This window comes from Citrus sinensis, chloroplast (genome assembly GCF_022201045.2).
Source record: "Citrus sinensis chloroplast, complete genome".
Lineage (NCBI taxonomy): Eukaryota > Viridiplantae > Streptophyta > Magnoliopsida > Sapindales > Rutaceae > Citrus > Citrus sinensis.
The window spans coordinates 70,001-87,500 of NC_008334.1; the positions used below are offsets into that span (position 1 = coordinate 70,001).

At 36.9% G+C, this 17,500-nt stretch overlaps 20 protein-coding genes and 2 non-coding genes across 23 annotated transcripts in view. All coding sequences in view use genetic code 11, as the record gives it.

The window, feature by feature from the left end:
• The first annotated feature begins 178 nt into the window (after positions 1-178).
• Positions 179-292, plus strand: petG (cytochrome b6/f complex subunit V). Its single transcript has one exon. The coding sequence runs from the start codon at positions 179-181 to the stop codon at positions 290-292; it is 114 nt and encodes a 37-aa protein (YP_740494.1).
• Positions 293-433: 141 nt separating this feature from the next.
• trnW-CCA lies at positions 434-506 on the minus strand. Its single transcript has one exon. It is a non-coding gene; the product is annotated as a tRNA-Trp (tRNA).
• Positions 507-686: 180 nt separating this feature from the next.
• trnP-UGG lies at positions 687-760 on the minus strand. Its single transcript has one exon. It is a non-coding gene; the product is annotated as a tRNA-Pro (tRNA).
• A 363-nt stretch (positions 761-1,123) lies between these two features.
• psaJ (photosystem I subunit IX) lies at positions 1,124-1,258 on the plus strand. Its single transcript has one exon. The coding sequence runs from the start codon at positions 1,124-1,126 to the stop codon at positions 1,256-1,258; it is 135 nt and encodes a 44-aa protein (YP_740495.1).
• A 495-nt stretch (positions 1,259-1,753) lies between these two features.
• On the plus strand, positions 1,754-1,954 carry rpl33 (ribosomal protein L33). The gene has a single exon. The coding sequence runs from the start codon at positions 1,754-1,756 to the stop codon at positions 1,952-1,954; it is 201 nt and encodes a 66-aa protein (YP_740496.1).
• Positions 1,955-2,152: 198 nt separating this feature from the next.
• rps18 (ribosomal protein S18) lies at positions 2,153-2,458 on the plus strand. The gene has a single exon. It carries the CDS (start codon positions 2,153-2,155, stop codon positions 2,456-2,458), a length of 306 nt encoding a protein of 101 aa, YP_740497.1.
• Positions 2,459-2,724: 266 nt separating this feature from the next.
• On the minus strand, positions 2,725-3,078 carry rpl20 (ribosomal protein L20). The gene has a single exon. It carries the CDS (start codon positions 3,076-3,078, stop codon positions 2,725-2,727), a length of 354 nt encoding a protein of 117 aa, YP_740498.1.
• Positions 3,079-3,844: 766 nt separating this feature from the next.
• rps12 (ribosomal protein S12) lies at positions 3,845-3,958 on the minus strand (one part of a trans-spliced gene, as the record gives it; the record has 2 gene entries for this part). Coding sequences YP_740499.1 and YP_740500.1 both cover positions 3,845-3,958 — 114 coding nt within the window.
• Positions 3,959-4,063: 105 nt separating this feature from the next.
• On the minus strand, positions 4,064-6,145 carry clpP (ATP-dependent Clp protease proteolytic subunit). The gene is made up of 3 exons: positions 6,075-6,145; positions 4,954-5,245; positions 4,064-4,291 (listed from the first exon to the last, which is right to left on the minus strand). Exons 1-3 carry the CDS (start codon positions 6,143-6,145, stop codon positions 4,064-4,066), a joined length of 591 nt encoding a protein of 196 aa, YP_740501.1.
• A 422-nt stretch (positions 6,146-6,567) lies between these two features.
• psbB (photosystem II 47 kDa protein) lies at positions 6,568-8,094 on the plus strand. Its single transcript has one exon. It carries the CDS (start codon positions 6,568-6,570, stop codon positions 8,092-8,094), a length of 1,527 nt encoding a protein of 508 aa, YP_740502.1.
• A 199-nt stretch (positions 8,095-8,293) lies between these two features.
• On the plus strand, positions 8,294-8,401 carry psbT (photosystem II protein T). Its single transcript has one exon. The coding sequence runs from the start codon at positions 8,294-8,296 to the stop codon at positions 8,399-8,401; it is 108 nt and encodes a 35-aa protein (YP_740503.1).
• Positions 8,402-8,468: 67 nt separating this feature from the next.
• On the minus strand, positions 8,469-8,600 carry psbN (photosystem II protein N). The gene has a single exon. The coding sequence runs from the start codon at positions 8,598-8,600 to the stop codon at positions 8,469-8,471; it is 132 nt and encodes a 43-aa protein (YP_740504.1).
• Positions 8,601-8,704: 104 nt separating this feature from the next.
• On the plus strand, positions 8,705-8,926 carry psbH (photosystem II protein H). Its single transcript has one exon. The coding sequence runs from the start codon at positions 8,705-8,707 to the stop codon at positions 8,924-8,926; it is 222 nt and encodes a 73-aa protein (YP_740505.1).
• A 118-nt stretch (positions 8,927-9,044) lies between these two features.
• petB (cytochrome b6) lies at positions 9,045-10,440 on the plus strand. The gene is made up of 2 exons: positions 9,045-9,050; positions 9,742-10,440. Exons 1-2 carry the CDS (start codon positions 9,045-9,047, stop codon positions 10,438-10,440), a joined length of 705 nt encoding a protein of 234 aa, YP_740506.1.
• A 216-nt stretch (positions 10,441-10,656) lies between these two features.
• petD (cytochrome b6/f complex subunit IV) lies at positions 10,657-11,901 on the plus strand. Its single transcript has 2 exons — positions 10,657-10,664; positions 11,427-11,901. The coding sequence occupies exons 1-2, from the start codon at positions 10,657-10,659 to the stop codon at positions 11,899-11,901; spliced, it is 483 nt and encodes a 160-aa protein (YP_740507.1).
• A 192-nt stretch (positions 11,902-12,093) lies between these two features.
• Positions 12,094-13,080, minus strand: rpoA (RNA polymerase alpha subunit). The gene has a single exon. The coding sequence runs from the start codon at positions 13,078-13,080 to the stop codon at positions 12,094-12,096; it is 987 nt and encodes a 328-aa protein (YP_740508.1).
• A 64-nt stretch (positions 13,081-13,144) lies between these two features.
• On the minus strand, positions 13,145-13,561 carry rps11 (ribosomal protein S11). The gene has a single exon. It carries the CDS (start codon positions 13,559-13,561, stop codon positions 13,145-13,147), a length of 417 nt encoding a protein of 138 aa, YP_740509.1.
• Positions 13,562-13,675: 114 nt separating this feature from the next.
• Positions 13,676-13,789, minus strand: rpl36 (ribosomal protein L36). Its single transcript has one exon. The coding sequence runs from the start codon at positions 13,787-13,789 to the stop codon at positions 13,676-13,678; it is 114 nt and encodes a 37-aa protein (YP_740510.1).
• Positions 13,790-14,202: 413 nt separating this feature from the next.
• On the minus strand, positions 14,203-14,613 carry rps8 (ribosomal protein S8). The gene has a single exon. The coding sequence runs from the start codon at positions 14,611-14,613 to the stop codon at positions 14,203-14,205; it is 411 nt and encodes a 136-aa protein (YP_740511.1).
• Positions 14,614-14,767: 154 nt separating this feature from the next.
• Positions 14,768-15,136, minus strand: rpl14 (ribosomal protein L14). Its single transcript has one exon. The coding sequence runs from the start codon at positions 15,134-15,136 to the stop codon at positions 14,768-14,770; it is 369 nt and encodes a 122-aa protein (YP_740512.1).
• Positions 15,137-15,262: 126 nt separating this feature from the next.
• rpl16 (ribosomal protein L16) lies at positions 15,263-16,706 on the minus strand. Its single transcript has 2 exons — positions 16,698-16,706; positions 15,263-15,664 (listed from the first exon to the last, which is right to left on the minus strand). Exons 1-2 carry the CDS (start codon positions 16,704-16,706, stop codon positions 15,263-15,265), a joined length of 411 nt encoding a protein of 136 aa, YP_740513.1.
• Positions 16,707-16,861: 155 nt separating this feature from the next.
• Positions 16,862-17,500, minus strand: part of rps3 (ribosomal protein S3) — a 660-nt gene continuing 21 nt past the window's right edge. Inside the window, exon 1 of the mRNA in view lies at positions 16,862-17,500. This exon is cut by the window's right edge and continues 21 nt beyond it. Coding sequence (YP_740514.1) covers positions 16,862-17,500 — 639 coding nt within the window.

Here is a 17,500-nt window from a genome sequence, read left to right on the forward strand (position 1 = left end):
TAATTCATAAAAAGAAACCCTTCTGTGGTATTCCACATATTGTCTAGTTCCTTACCGTACCACGTTAATTACCAATTATTGGTTATTGAGATTCCTAGGCAAGGCAGATTAATATTTAGGAATAGATATTACCTCTCTTTTTAACCTTTCAAATAAAAAAAAAATAAATAAAATTCAAATGATTGAAGTCTTTCTATTTGGAATCGTCTTAGGTCTAATTCCTATTACTTTGGCTGGATTATTCGTAACCGCCTATTTACAATACAGACGTGGTGATCAGTTGGACCTTTGATTAATTAACATCTCTTTTTTTAACTGACCCCTCCCTTCTTTAATTTAATCCGAGGGGGAGGTCAGGGTCAAATTCAGATTGCTGTTCAATTATTTCAGTTCAGTGTGTATGGTTTTAGATCTAAGACGACAAGAGCGGAATCACGCTCTGTAGGATTTGAACCTACGACATTGGGTTTTGGAGACCCACGTTCTACCGAACTGAACTAAGAGCGCTTTCTTATCACAACGAAAAAGGCTGGAAATAAGGAGATTCTCTTTTTTTACCCCAACAATTCTTGTATGTGTATACTATCATATATCATAAAATAGAAATTTATGTATGTCAAAATGAAATCGATCGAAAAAAAAAAAAAAAAAGATCTCGCGTTACTGCTGCTCTGAGCGGTAATTGGTAGGGATGACAGGATTTGAACCCGTGACATTTTGTACCCAAAACAAACGCGCTACCAAGCTGCGCTACATCCCTTTCAATTGGCCTACAATATCATTGTAAAGAATCCCTGTCTTGTTTTCCACATCCTTATTTTTTATTCCCTCTAGTGATATGCAAAATGGATCTTGCCTTTTCTTGTTTTTGGTCTCATATCATATACCATATAATAATAATAAATTATTATTTTTCTTGGGAATTCGCAGGTGTAAAGTGACCCTTTTTCTGTTTTAAGAAAAAAAAAAGAAAATCAAATCTTATATACCGAATCATTGCGCATTTCAATTTGAATTAGGGATTCCGCGCACAAATACAAGTGGGCCTTTAACTACATATACATCTCTTACCATAATATATTCCAATAGGGAATACAAAAACAAAAAAGAAGGAGGATTTTCAATGCGAGATCTAAAAACATATCTTTCCGTGGCACCGGTACTAAGTACTCTATGGTTCGGGTCTTTAGCAGGGTTATTGATAGAAATCAACCGTTTATTCCCCGACGCATTGACATTTCCTTTTTTTTCATTCTAGTTATTGAACTGGAACGGGGTGAAGAAGATTAGAGCTAGAATCAAATATTTGTGACTAATCTCTCTTTCCCCTCTTTTCGTTTTTTTGTTTTACAATTAGAAAGAAGGAAAGCGAAAGAAAAAAGGTGGCTTCAACCTCAGCGAAACCCGGGTTCAGGCTCCGATTAAATTAATTATTAATTATCCAGTTAAAAGCAAATAGACAGGTAAAAGAAAACGGAAATCGAAATATGGCTAGGGTAAGAGTATCCTCCACTACAAGATCCTTAAATGAAATACTGGACTGCGATTTAGCAATATAGTTAGAAATTCTTGTATTACTTATTATTTTTTATTTTGATTTCCTATTTATTTACTATATTGATTGCAATAAAATCTTTATTTCATAAGTTTTTTTTGAGTGGTTAGCAACTTCTATTTTTTTGTCCCGTGCTTCTTATTCGTTGCGGGTCGGAAAATAGAAAAGTTGGGTGAATCAAAAACCCCAAGGAGGTTCATGGCCAAGGGTAAAGAGGTCCGAGTAAGGGTTATTTTGGAATGTACTAGTTGTGTTCGAAACGGTGTTAATAAGGAATCAAGGGGTATTTCCAGATATATTACTCAAAAGAATCGACACAATACACCCAGTCGATTGGAATTGAGAAAATTCTGTCCCTATTGTTACAAGCATACACTTCATGGGGAGATAAAAAAATAGATAGAGTCAAGCCGCGTGCTTTTGTGTCACCCTTCCAAGGGACATGAAAAACTAATCTAGATATATATCTAGATTATTTCATATATTTTAATAAAAACAAATAAATAAATCTAGACAAACCAAATCCTATAATTGATTCTATAAATCATTTTTTGATTTCATCGAAATGGGATTTTAGGGATAAGGAATAAACAAATTATGGATAAAACCAAGCGACTCTTTCTTAAATCCAAGCGATCTTTTCGTAGGCGTTTGCCCCCGATCCAATCGGGGGATCGAATTGATTATAGAAACATGACTTTAATTAGTCGATTTCTTAGTGAACAAGGAAAAATATTATCTAGACGGGTGAATAGATTGACCTTAAAAGAACAACGATTAATTACTATTGCTATAAAACAAGCTCGTATTTTATCTTCGTTACCTTTTCTTAATAATGAGAAACAATTTGAAAGAAGTGGGTTGACCGCTAGACCTCCCGGTCTTAGAACCAGAAAAAAATAGGCTTACTCTTCAATTAAATAAAAATTCCAATCTGAACTCAAACACAGATGGATGTTTTGTTCAAAAAATCTGTGAAGCAGCCGTGCCGTAAGAAAAAAAAAAAAAAGAATTGGGAAAGAAGAATAAAATCAATCTTTTTTTTTTATTGAGCGTGTTCGCTCATTTTGACGACTTTATCATATTATTTCTACTCTACCTTCCTCTTACTGGAGTTCATTCTCCAGAGAACTCCGTTTAAAAATTATAATGGATTCCTTCCAATTTCCTTATTTTATAATCTCATTGGAAATCATATAAAGACAATTCCTATTTGATATAGCTATTTGTGCAAGTATCTTACGATTAAGAACCAACTGCGCCTTATACAGATTGTATATTAATCTACTATAACTATAGGATACCAGATTTCCGCGAATTACTGCATTTATTCGGGTGATCCACAAACGACGAAAATCTCTTTTTTTCCTATCTCTATCGCGATGAGCCGAAACCAAAGCTCTTATTTTCTGTTGAGTAATTGTTCGGCTAAGTCGTGAATGAGCCCCGCGAAAGCTTGATACAAATAAACGCATTTTTGTTCTACGTCTCCGAGCTATATATCCTCGTCTAATTCTGGTCATTGAATAAATGAAACTTTGATGAATAACTAATTGATTTCCTTTCTTTCAGTTATTCTTTTCCCCTTTCCTAGTCTATTAATAACAAAACGGACTCTTCCAATTTATAAAATCAAAATTCCAATGGCTTTTGCTACTCTAACCTTCCCGACCACGCTTTTACCTTTTGTCGAGGCATTGGAAAGAAAATAGTAAAAAAAAAACGAAAGTAGTAAATAGATAAAGAAATTGTGGGTTCCGTCGTCTCTATGATTACTTCTTAAACGGTGAGGCCCTCTCTATACACCGGAGCCACTTCCTTCATTTAATCAATTCTATTGGTAACTTGTACAGTTACCACTCTTCGGCTCTACCCATGAATTTTCTAGTAATAGGTCTTTCATAACGAGATAGACCTTATACAGTAACGGTATTTAATTATGAAGATTGGTGGGGTAGCTGACCTTGTTAGTCCGTTCTTGCAAGAGTAGAAAGATAATCTTTCTGCTTTTTTATAGTATTTCCCCCGCTTAATGGATAACTATTTGTTACCAATGGGGAATTCTTTCTCACCTTAAATTAATTGCAAATTGAGGTGGTGGAATTTGCGCCAGTGGAAACCATAAATTTCATACACAATAGAAAGATATGATAGATCGATCTTTTTTTAGATAGTGAATGGAGTTCTTCTTCTTCTATTCTATCCGATTCACAGGTACTGATCATTGATACTTAAAAAAGGGTTTCTTTCTTTTGGTTTGTCTCAGCCCATGATTGAAACGAGTCGCACATACACCCTTGTACATGTTCCTCGGCGCTGAGGACATCCCCGCAGAGCGGGGGATTTGGTAACATTTCTAATTGGCTGTCTTGGGTTTCTAATAAGTTGTTTAATAGTTGGCATGCTGAATTATCCATTATGGGCTGGTTTAGATCGATCCTAACCGGATGATTATGAATTTCTTCTGTTTAATAGAATATTAAACCCTTAAGAAGTGACTGCTATGTTTTATCCAACCGCTACAAGATCAACAAGTCCATGAGCTTGGGCTTCTGTTGCTGACATAAAAGTATCCCTTTCCATGTCTTCGGATACAACCCATAAGGGCTTGCCCGATCTTTGTACATAAACCATTGTAAGGATTTCGCGCAGTCTCAGTAGTTCTTCCGTATCCAGGATAAATTCTCCCGTTTGTGCCCCATAAAAAGCGCCAATAGGTTGATGGATCATGACCCTGATGATATATTATAACATAATAAAAGGTTCCTCTATCTCGCACGATTCGGCGAGGGGAAGAGATAAAGAAAAAGATAGAATTGAACAACCGTACGGGCACTTTTTCGCATTGCATACGGCTCGCCAATGGAATTTGCTTTTTACCCTTCATCAAACAAGGATAAAAAGGGGGTTCTATTATACCCAGATGGGTAAATGATCCAATTACCACCCTTCTTTTTTTTTGAGGAGTTCAAAAATACTATGATGGCTCCGTTGCTTTATATATTTATTTTTTTTGTGATTCAGCAATCCAAAAGTTTCTTTTTTTTTTTTTCAAATCAAAATAAAAAAAGAAATAAATCAAAAATAATCTTCTTTTTTTATTTTCGTACTCTTTCATACCATAAATCTTGTTAATTGTTAATTGTTAAGAACCTTTCGGCGTGAAAAAGGTGTGTGGCGCTGCAATAGGCCTCCGATAGGTAAGATAAACTCGGAATACCCCTTCTTTATCTCATACTACTGCTTCGATACATAATCAAATATTTTGAAAAAAAAAAAACACTAACAATTTTCATATCGAATTCGAAGTGCCATGCTATTATTACTTAATATTAAGAATTCATATGGCGAAGGCATAGTCTTCTTTTTTCTCTCAAATAAAAAACTCATTGGCGCCAAGCGTGAGGGAATGCTAGACGTTTGGTACTTGCTCCGGCGGCCAGGAGAAAAGACCCCATGGAGGCGGCCAATCCCATGCATATTGTCTGTACATCGGGTCGCACAAATTGCATAGTATCATAAATTGCTATCCCGGGTATTACCCATCCGCCAGGAGAGTTGATAAATAAATACAAATCCTTGGTCTCGTTCTCTATACTGAGATATACCATAATACCAATAAGTTGATTCGAGATATCGCTCTCAACCATTTGACCTAAAAAAAGTAATCTTTCTCGATAAAGTCGGTTGATTAGGATAAAACAGTATCCTTTCGGAGCCGTACAGGCATCTTTTGATGCATACGGTTCAACAAAACTTGCGAAAAACAAATCAATGTGTAGCTCCTAGCCCCTTTCCTTTCTTTTTTCCTCGCTTCTATCGAGGGGCTTTTCTTCCGGTTTTCAAGAACGCTGAGTTTAGCCGGTTTCCTAGACCTATAATATTCTAATATAAAAAAGAAATTCACTAAACTTATCGACTTATCGAACTAACTTTTCATTGATGTATTTTTTCATCGAGATCCGATCCAAAAATCACGATGCCATTTTCTTGTTCCTGAATTGAATGGGCTTCTTCCATTTTTTTAGGTTTAGGCTCTACTCCGAGTAAGGATTCGCCCGATTTTGATTTGCACATATAAGACAAATGACCCCAATACCACGTCTCTTTTTTGCTATGACTTACCCCTTTTTTAATTCATTTCTTTCATGTCTTCCGCCAAATATTTGACATATTCATCATATTTAGCATTCCGTTGATTAACGTTTGAGATCGCTTTTCGAATAAAGGAATCGTTTATGATATAAGTAATAATCATAGATATATTACCAATTGGGTTTTTCTAAACGGAGCCTGGATACCTCATTTTATTGGTCCAGCCAAGACGACCATAAAATTGATTTATTGCTAATATTAATCTGGATGCTTCCTCACGAAATAGATCTAATTGCACTTCATTGCATTTCACGCTACAAATTTTTGATAATTCAATCAATTTTTTGGGCGAAACAGAGGATATCTCGATCGGGGGAGAGAACGGGGAAATCCCATATGACCCAATAGATCTGACAAGTCGCACTATATGTCAACCCAAGATGGATGCTTGTCCCCGGGACTTCGATAAGGTACTTTTGGAACACCAATAGGCATAAAATGAAAGAAAAAAGAATTAAGTACTCTAGTTCACTTTGATGTGGAAGCGTAATAATGGGCTTCTTGTCTTAATACTAGTGGCCGTTATCTTAGTTTATACATAGATTGACGAAGTTCATAAAATAAAGGAAAATTATTACGAATAAGTCTTTTGAATGATGACCAAATATGGATACATTCGCTCATAGAAAAGGGAATCAACCCCCATTGCGTATTGGTACTTATCGAGTATAGAATAGATCTGCTTCTCTTTTTTCCTACGAACCGAACTCTTCCATTATTACTAAAAGAATAGAACAAATATTAATATTAATCCCTTTTTCGAGATAATCCCCTGAAAAAAGGGGTACATAGCATAGTTTTTTTCAATGCAATAAAGTTACATAGTGTCTATTTTTTATTAATAAAGGGGTAGTCCCATGGGTTTGCCTTGGTATCGTGTTCATACCGTCGTATTGAATGATCCCGGTCGTTTGATTGCTGTCCATATAATGCATACAGCCCTGGTTGCGGGTTGGGCCGGTTCAATGGCTCTATATGAATTAGCTGTTTTTGATCCCTCCGATCCAGTTCTTGATCCAATGTGGAGACAAGGCATGTTCGTTATACCCTTCATGACTCGTTTAGGAATAACCGATTCATGGGGTGGTTGGAGTATTACAGGGGGGACAGTAACGAATCCGGGTATTTGGAGTTACGAAGGTGTAGCGGGGGCACATATTGTGTTTTCCGGATTGTGCTTCTTGGCAGCTATCTGGCATTGGGTGTATTGGGATCTAGCAATATTTGTTGATGACCGTACAGGAAAACGTTCTTTGGATTTGCCTAAAATCTTTGGAATTCATTTATTTCTCTCAGGAGTGGCTTGCTTTGGTTTTGGGACATTTCATGTAACAGGATTGTATGGTCCTGGAATATGGGTGTCTGATCCGTATGGACTAACTGGAAAGGTACAATCTGTAAATCCAGCATGGGGTGTGGAAGGTTTTGATCCTTTTGTTCCAGGAGGAATAGCCTCTCATCATATTGCGGCAGGGACATTGGGCATATTAGCAGGCTTATTCCATCTCAGTGTCCGCCCGCCACAACGCTTATACAAAGGATTACGTATGGGCAATATTGAAACCGTTCTTTCCAGCAGCATCGCTGCTGTCTTTTTTGCAGCGTTTGTTGTTGCTGGAACTATGTGGTATGGGTCAGCAACTACCCCCATCGAATTATTTGGTCCCACCCGTTATCAATGGGATCAGGGATACTTTCAGCAAGAAATATATCGAAGAGTCAGTGCTGGACTAGCCGAAAATCAAAGTTTATCAGAAGCTTGGTCTAAAATTCCTGAAAAATTAGCTTTTTATGATTACATCGGAAATAATCCTGCGAAAGGGGGATTATTCAGAGCGGGTTCAATGGATAACGGGGATGGAATAGCTGTCGGGTGGTTAGGACACCCTATATTTAGAGATAAAGAAGGGCGTGAACTTTTTGTACGTCGTATGCCTACTTTTTTTGAAACATTTCCAGTTGTTTTGGTAGACGGAGATGGAATTGTTAGAGCCGACGTTCCTTTTCGAAGGGCAGAATCGAAGTATAGTGTCGAACAAGTAGGTGTAACCGTTGAGTTCTATGGTGGCGAGCTGAATGGCGTGAGTTATAGTGATCCTGCTACTGTGAAAAAATATGCTAGACGTGCTCAATTGGGTGAAATTTTTGAATTAGATCGTGCTACTTTGAAATCCGATGGTGTTTTTCGTAGCAGCCCAAGGGGCTGGTTTACGTTTGGACACGCTTCATTTGCTCTGCTTTTCTTCTTCGGACACATTTGGCATGGTGCTAGAACCTTGTTCAGAGATGTTTTTGCTGGTATTGACCCGGATTTGGACGCTCAAGTGGAATTTGGAGTATTCCAAAAACTTGGAGATCCAACTACAAGAAGACAAGTAGTCTGATGCAGCATTGCTCTACTATTTTAGTTTCTCACTTCTGCTTCTATTTTCGATTTGTGCTTTTTATTTAAAATAAGGTATAAGGTACTGGAGAAATATGGATTTAAATCGCCGCCCTTTTTGATTCTTTTTTTCTTTAATCCGGGGGATGATCCCAAATAAACAGGTATGGAAGCTATAATTGGAAACCACGATCGAATTTATGGAAGCATTGGTTTATACATTCCTCTTAGTCTCGACTCTAGGGATCATTTTTTTCGCTATCTTTTTTCGAGAACCGCCTAAAGTTCCAACTAAAAAAACAAAATGATTTTTTTTTATCTCAATTGAAGTAATGGGCCTCCCAATATTGGGAGGCCCGTTACTTCCTACTTCAACTAGTCCCCGTGTTCCTCGAATGGATCTCTTAGTTGTTGAGAGGGTTGCCCAAAAGCAGTATATAAGGCGTACCCAGTAAAACTTACAAGTAACCCAGATATAGAGATGGCGACTAGGGTTGCTGTTTCCATTATTATAGAATTTCAAGACCACACTGGATCCATGATAAGATCGTTTATTTACAACGGAATGGTATACAAAGTCAACAGATCTCAATCAATACAAAATAGGATTTATGGCTACACAAACAGTTGAGGGTAGTTCTAGAGCTCGTCCAAAAAGAACTTCTGCAGGGGGGTTGTTGAAACCCTTGAATTCGGAATATGGTAAAGTAGCTCCTGGATGGGGAACTACTCCTTTGATGGGAGTCGCAATGGCTTTATTTGCGGTATTCCTATCTATTATTTTGGAGATTTATAATTCGTCCGTTTTACTGGACGGAATTTCACTGAATTAGAATGAAATTTACAAGAATCACAAAATATTACCTTTTAAATAAGCATTTAGGTATCGGATTTTGATTTTCGTTGATTGGTAGTTCGACCGCGAATTTTTTATTTCTGTATTTCCGGAATATGAGTGTGCGACTTGTTCGAATTGATCCTATTGATAGTACAGAGCATAGATCTGTCGTCTTGATCGAGATGGCTTTACTCCGTCGGATATTCATTCGAGTATCTGGAGCACGGAATATATGAAATAGATCACGAAGTATTCGAACTATGATTCATACTTAATATTCAGACCCCTTGGCCGGATTCAAAAAATTTTTCCAAAGACAAAATTTGCAATTGCAAGATTTTTCTTCTTTCAAATTCCCCATTTCTGCTTTTATTTTACTCAAAGCACAAATTTGAATAAATGATGATCCAAGGATTCTTACTCATGGAATCTTTGGACTTAGTTTGAAGGTTTTATTGAATCATCGTGGTTCTAGTATGAATCTGAGGTTTCAATTGATTCATAGGGTCTTAACAAGAAAATTCCTAGCAATAATAAAGAAAACAAAAGTCAAGCTGCATTACATACAACTCAAAATAACAAATCAAAGAAAATGAAATAGGTAAATAGAAGATTCAAGAGGCCTGTAACGATCAACATAAAGATAAGCGCGTCGACTTGATTTTTTGGCATTCTAATTATAACCACAAAGAAAAGCTTTCTTATTTTTATTCTTTCGTATTTTTAGATAAGATTGAATCAAAAAATTAAGAAGTTTCCAATTTTCTATTCCATACCAGTATTGGGGTGGTTTTGTTTGAGCCGTACGAGATGAAATTCTCATATACGGTTCTCAGAGGGGAGTTCTCTTGGTTTACCTATCTCAATAAAGTCTACGATTGGTTCGAAGAACGTCTCGAGATTCAGGCGATTGCAGATGATATAACTAGTAAATACGTTCCTCCTCATGTCAACATATTTTATTGTCTGGGAGGAATTACGCTCACTTGTTTTTTAGTACAAGTAGCTACAGGGTTTGCTATGACTTTTTACTACCGCCCGACCGTTACTGAGGCTTTTGCCTCTGTTCAATACATAATGACGGAAGTTAACTTCGGGTGGTTAATTCGATCGGTTCATCGATGGTCGGCAAGTATGATGGTCCTAATGACAATCCTGCACGTATTTCGCGTGTATCTCACCGGGGGTTTTAAAAAACCTCGCGAATTGACTTGGGTTACAGGTGTGGTTCTGGCTGTATTGACCGCATCTTTTGGTGTAACAGGTTATTCTTTACCTTGGGACCAAATTGGATATTGGGCAGTAAAAATTGTAACAGGCGTGCCCGAAGCAATTCCGGTAATAGGATCGCCTTTGGTAGAGTTATTACGCGGAAGTGCTAGTGTGGGACAGTCCACTTTGACTCGTTTTTATAGTTTACACACTTTTGTATTACCTCTTCTTACTGCCGTATTTATGTTAATGCATTTCCTAATGATACGTAAACAAGGTATTTCTGGCCCTTTATAAAATTATACAAAATCTAGATTATAGCGATTTGTAATCAACCCTTTATCTTATTGCTTGGGGGAGGAACAATAATATTTCATTGCTACAAATATGGATTATTGACAAAGAATAAGACATGGAGTTGGAAATTTCCCCTCAACTCCATAATATTGGACTTTTTATTTGACATGAATGAAATGAATAGTTGACGGGAATTCTCCGAAGAGAAAATGGATTATGGGAGTGTGTGACTTGAACTATTGATTGGGCCGTGCAGAAATATGTCTTTAATCTGCTACATTGGAATTCGCGACCAAATGTGTCTTTGTTCCAACCGGCACCCCATAGAGAGGATAGGTTGGTTCGATTGAAAAGAATCTTTTCTATGATCAGCCCCAAGCATGCCGCGCATGAGCAGGCTCCGTAAGATCCAGTAGAATAAGCGATGTGGCATAATCTAGATTATGTTTTCGCTAGATTCTAGATTACTTACTTAATAGTATGGAAATGCATTCATTTCTTCTGCACCGATCCCGATTTATGATACTATCGGAGTGAAACAAGGGGTCTAAAGAAGAGCAGCGGCTAGACTATATTAGTAACAAGTAAATCCTTTGTACGCGAAAAAGAAAAATCTCAGCTCGATCTTTTTTTTTTTTTTGTTTTTGGATAAGGGTGAATCACAAGGGCTGAGACGACCCAGAAAGCTCTTGATCATGATCAATTTTGTAAGCCTACTTGGGTATGGAGCATACACCTGTAAGAACCGAATTCCTTGCAATTGATAGTTGAAACTTCGTAAAACGGAATCCGGTAATTTTACATATAGAATCATCCCGATATGCGTAAAATATAGATTTTCGAAAATCTATATTTCTTTTTTTATCTATTTCTTTTTTTATATGTATCCTTTTAGTTTGGTTGATTCTTGCTCGAGCCGGATGATGAAAAATTATCATGTCCGGTTCTTTGGGGGGATGGATCTATAAGAATTCGCCTATCCCAATAACAAAAAAACCTGACTTGAATGATCCTGTATTAAGGGCTAAGTTGGCTAAGGGTATGGGTCATAATTATTATGGAGAACCCGCATGGCCCAACGATCTTTTATATATTTTTCCAGTAGTAATTCTAGGTACTATTGCATGTACCGTAGGCTTAGCGGTTCTAGAACCATCAATGATTGGTGAACCCGCGGATCCATTTGCAACTCCTTTGGAAATCTTACCCGAATGGTATTTCTTTCCCGTATTTCAAATACTTCGTACAGTACCCAATAAGCTGTTGGGTGTTCTTTTAATGGTTTCAGTACCTACGGGATTATTAACAGTACCTTTTTTGGAAAATGTTAATAAATTCCAAAATCCATTTCGCCGTCCCGTAGCGACAACCGTCTTTTTGATTGGGACCGCAGTGGCCTTGTGCTTGGGTATTGGAGCAACATTACCTATTGAAAAATCCCTAACTTTAGGTCTTTTTTAAATTGATTCAATTGTAAAATATCATGACGTGTGTATCTAGGGAGTAGTCACTTCAAAGTAAAAGTGAATTCTCCCTAGATACTTCTATTCAATTTAATTCCGGTCTGAATATATAGACGGGTCTAAAGGTGCAAAGCCATTTCAATTTTCTCGTTTTTTTTTTTTTTCGGTAAATCAATTGTGAAATGCTTTTCTATTTCTTTTCTAGAATACTCATTATCTGCTTTACATCCTCTATGCGAAAGTGTTCAATTTTCATAAGGTCTTCTTGACGCGTATTCAAAAGGTCGAATAATGTATGTATATTGGACTTTTTGAGACAATTATAGATCCTGGGAGACATTTCTGATTGGTCAATAAAAATCGATTTCAATGCGATTTCTTTTTTCTTTTTCGTTAGTTTAGCCAATCTATCATGAAAAGTAAAAAAGGGTAAAGTAACCTTGTATTGATTGTTCTCTAAAGGTAAGTTTTCGTCTTCTGCCTGGAGAAAGGGAATAAATAAATCAATCAAACTCCGGGAGGCTTCATGAAGTGCTTCTTTAGGAGTTAAACTTCCGTTTGTCCATATTTCTAGAAAAAGGATCTCTTGTTTTTCATTGCCATTCCCATAAGACTGAATACTATGATTCGCATTTCGAACAGGCATGAATACAGCATCGATAGGATAACAATTTCCGTCTTGAAAGGTATTTGGCGTTTTTATATTATATCCTCGACTCCTCTCGATTTGTAATCCAATAGACAAATCAATTGGTTCTGTTAGGCTAGCTATGTGCTGCGTATTATCAACGATTTCCACAGAAGGCGGCAAGAGGATGTCTTGAGCAGTTACATATCCCGGGCCTTTGACACAAATAAGCGCGTCACAAGTTCCATAAAGATTACTTCTCAATACAATATCTTTCAAATTCATTAAAATTTCATGTACCGATTCTTGAATACCCACTATGGTAGAATATTCGTGTGGAATTTTTTCAGATTTTGCGCGTGTAATACATGTTCCTTCTATTTCTCCAAGCAAAACTCTTCGCATCGCAATGCCTATTGTGTCGGCTTGACCTTTCATAAGTGGAGACAAAATAAAGCGCCCATAATAAAGACGCTTACTGTCTGCTCTTGATTCAACACACTTCCACTGTAGTGTCCGAGTAGATACTTTTACTTTCTCTCGAACCATAGTAATATTATTTGTCAGATCATTGAGTCATTTATTTCTCTTGAAATCTCTTCAATGTTTATTTCTACACCCGTCTTTTTTTAGGGGGTCTGCAACCATTGTGTGGCATAGGGGTTACATCCCGTACGAAATTTAAAAGGATACCGCTTCTACGAATAGCTCGTAATGCCGCATCTCTTCCGAGACCAGGACCCTTTATCATGACTTCTGCTCGTTGCATACCTTGATCCGCTACTGCTCGAATAGCATTTCCTGCTGCGGTTTGAGCAGCAAAAGGCGTACCTCTTCTTGTACCCCTGAATCCACAAGTACCGGCCGAGGACCAAGAAATTACCCGACCCCGGACATCTGTAACAGTCACAATGGTGTTGTTGAAACTTGCTTGAACATGAATAACGCCCTTTGGTATTCGACGTCCACTTTTACGTGAACCGATCCGTCCCGGCCTACGTGAACCACTTCGTGGTGGAGATTTTGCCATATTTGATCATTTCATAAATATAAGTCAGAGATATATGGATATATCCATTTCATGTCAAAAACCGATCTTTTATGTTGATTTGTTCATCGGTTACTTTCTAAACTTTTCGAAAGATTATCCTTGTCTTTGTTTATGTCTCGGGTTGGAACAAATTACTATAATCCGTCCCCTCCTGCGGATCAGTCGACATTTTTCACAAATTTTACGAACTGAAGCCCTTATTTTCATAATTGTTATTCCTTAAATGAATTTCGAATCTACTTATTGGAAGTTGGAAGAAAATAAGTTTCTTGAAATTTTTGAACCGCGATTTGTATCCCCCTGAAAGGAATGTTGAAAAATCACCTAATCACTCAAATCCTTTTGTGTAGTCTATATATTATTATTATATCCTCCAGTTGAATCTGAATCATAACGACTTCCTTCAATTTTGCCTCTAGCCACCGGGAGTAGATGTAGAAAAACGGGTCGCATCCCTCCTGAAACATAATCTAGAATCTTACTTCGCTCTCTAAACTATCTAAAAGAACCCGGAGCATACCTTTGGTAAGTTATTCGGTAATTAAACCTCGAGGAATCCTCCCTTTTTTTTTCTCACAACATAAAAGTAAGCTCCAAATACAATTCGGATAGCAGAATAATTACCATATATAACACAAAATTTCTCCACCGATTCTTTCCAGTCGAGCCGCTCGGTCTGTCATTATACCCCGAGAAGTAGAGAGAATTACAATCCCCATCCCATCTAAAATTCTAGGAATTCGTCGATAGTTAAAATAGATTCGTAGACCGGGTCGACTGATTCGTTTTAAATTTAAAATGGGTCTATACGGCCCTTTCCTATTCCTTCGATGTCGTAGGGTTAAAACCAAAAACTCTTTTTTGTTTTTGTTTTCCACGAGTTTCCTTGCGTTTTCGATAAAACCCTCTCGCAAAAGGATTTTAACAACGTTTTCGGTGATGTTAGTAGATGCTATTCGAACCGTTCCCTTTCTATTCATGTCAGCATTTCGTATAGAAGTTATTATGTCAGCAATAGTGTCCTTGCCCATGATAAACTGAAAATTTTGTTGCTTCCAAATTTTGATATAATCAACATGTTCTTTTTTTTATGAAAATTATTAAAAGTATATGCGTGAGACATACTCTACTAAATTTTGATTTATCTATTTTATTTTCATACTATCACTATATCGCGGTCCCCTCTTATAATACTTCAGGTGCTAATGAAACTATTTTAGTAAAATTCAACTGTCTCAATTCCCGGGCGATCGCACCAAAAACTCGAGTTCCCTTTGGATTTCCTTCGTGATCAATGACAACTGCAGCATTGTCATCGTACCGTATTATCATACCGTTATCACGTCTGAGTTCTTTACAAGTACGTACAATTACAGCTCTGATCACTTCTGATCTTTCTAGAGGCGTATTGGGTACTGCTTCCTTGATCACAGCAACAATAACGTCACCAATATGAGCATATCTACGATTACTGGCTCCTATGATTCGAATACACATCAATTCTCGGGCACCGCTATTGTCTGCTACATTCAAATGGGTTTGAGGTTGAATCATATCGTTTTTTGAGTCCGTTTTTTTAATGTTTAATTTAAAGTAAAGCACTGAAAGGACGAAGTAAAAAAAAAAAGGGAAGACCCGCATTTTTTATACCCAAGATTTATTTCCTTTGTTTCGACATTCCTATCCCGAAATAATGAATTGAGTTCTTATAGGCATTTTGGACGCCGCTATTGAAATAGCCTTTCGAGCTATATTTTCAGCTACTCCACTCATTTCATAAAGTATTCTACCCGGTTTAACGACGGCTACCCAATATTCGGGGGATCCTTTACCGGACCCCATACGGGTTTCCGTGGGTCTTAGTGTAACGGGTTTGTCTGGAAAGATACGTACCCATATTTTTCCACCGCGCCGTACATTTCGTGTCATTGCGCGGCGCCCCGCTTCGATTTGTCTAGATGTGATCCAAGCGGGTTCAAGTGCTTGAAGAGCATATCTGCCGAAACAAATATGATTACCTCGATAAGATATCCCTTTCATTCTTCCTCTATGTTGTTTACGGAATCTTGTTCTTTTGGGGTTATAATTGATGGTTCTTTCTCAATGCCATCTCTACTACAGAACTGGACATGAGAGTTTCTTCTCATCCAGCTCCTCGCGAATGAAAGGACTAAAAACGATTTTATCAAGATATAGGGGAATTTAATGAATAATATACTGAAGCATAGGATTTTTTGAAAGTTCATCTAATTAATCTATTCTAAATTTGTATATCATGTTTAGATATAGAATTGAAACATTTATGTTCTATTTATAGATAATCTCAATGTCTTTTTTTTTTTATCGTTATAACAAATCTTTATTTTGTTTTGCCCTTTACCATATCGGATCGAGCAAAATGAATCAATCCAATAAAATCAAAAAATAAACCTTTCGCGGGCGAATATTTACTCTTTCAATATCTATTTCAGTTGTAGGGTTAGTTCATGACCTCTACGAATAAAAGAATAGTTTAGTTCCTGGGTTCGTTTCGCCATCCCACCCAATAAATCATTAAGATTCATTTCCAATAGAATCTTCTTTTTCTTTATTCACGGGTTCCGTCGTTCCCATTGCTTCTCGATTAATGGTTAGGTCTGAATTCTCCAACGGAGCCCTTAATGAAATTTTTTCTTAAGTCAATTTTCTCAGTTTTTATTGGCTCGGGGCTCTTGATTTTTTTTGTTCTATGAGCGGATTCATCTAGTTAGGGATGAATCATTATTGATGCTATATTACACTGTTTTTTATGAGATGACTTACAGACCTTACATATTGGAATCTTATATCATTGATATTTTCTTTCTCTCTTTCTCTCATCCTTCCATTTATCCGCATGCTTTTCGATTTTCTTTCACAACTTCGAACTTCACAACCTACAATCAGATTGGGTTTTTATGTTATGCAAATTTCAGTTGCTACAACGATATGACCACTATATTATATCTTGACTGGTTCTTTGGATTCAGATAATACGAAGCAATGAGTTGGTTATTAGTGCTATAGTTATTAGTTCATACTACAGGACGGTCCATTTTTTGGAATCCTAGCCCTAAAAAAAACCAACGAGTCGCACACTAAGCATAGCAATTATATAAAAAAAAAAAAATCAATCGAATTTTTATTCAACCCTATAGAATTGCGGAATTTCTCATTTTTGTTTTGATTGAAGATAAAAAGAGCTCGTTCTTTGTTTGGTTTATTTCCATTAATGGGGGGGCTCTAAAGACCCGTAAACTCTTATTTTTTTTCGTCTACAAATATCCAAATTTTGATTCCCAATACCCCGTAGATAGTTCGAACCGTATAGGAACAATAATCAATTTTAGCTCCAATGGTTTGTAGAGGAACTCTACCTTCTCTGATCCATTCGGCGCGCGCAATTTCTTTTCCGTCAAGACGCCCTGCAATTTGTACTTGAATTCCTTTTGTATCGGCCTGTTCCGTTAATTCAATAGCTTTTTTCATTGCTTTTCGAAAAGAAACTCTATTTTTTAATTGTCCGGCTATAAATTCGGCAAGAATATTGGGGTGTCCATAAGGATTTGTAATTCGTGTAATAGCAATGTTTATTTTTCGATTCACACAATTAAGTTCTTTTTGTACATTCATCTGTAATTCTTCAATTCTTCGCGGTCTATTTTCTAGTAATAATTTTGGGAACCCTATATAGATTATAACTTGAATTAGATCAATTCTTTTTTGAATCTCTATCCGTGCAATTCCCTCAACACCGGAAGATATTCTGATATTTTTTTTTATATAATTCTTAATAAAGTTTCGTATTTTTTGATCTTCTTGTAGACCCTCGCAATAGTTTTTTGGTTTTGCAAACCAAAGAGAATGATGACTTTGTGTTGTACCAAGCCGGAAACCTAG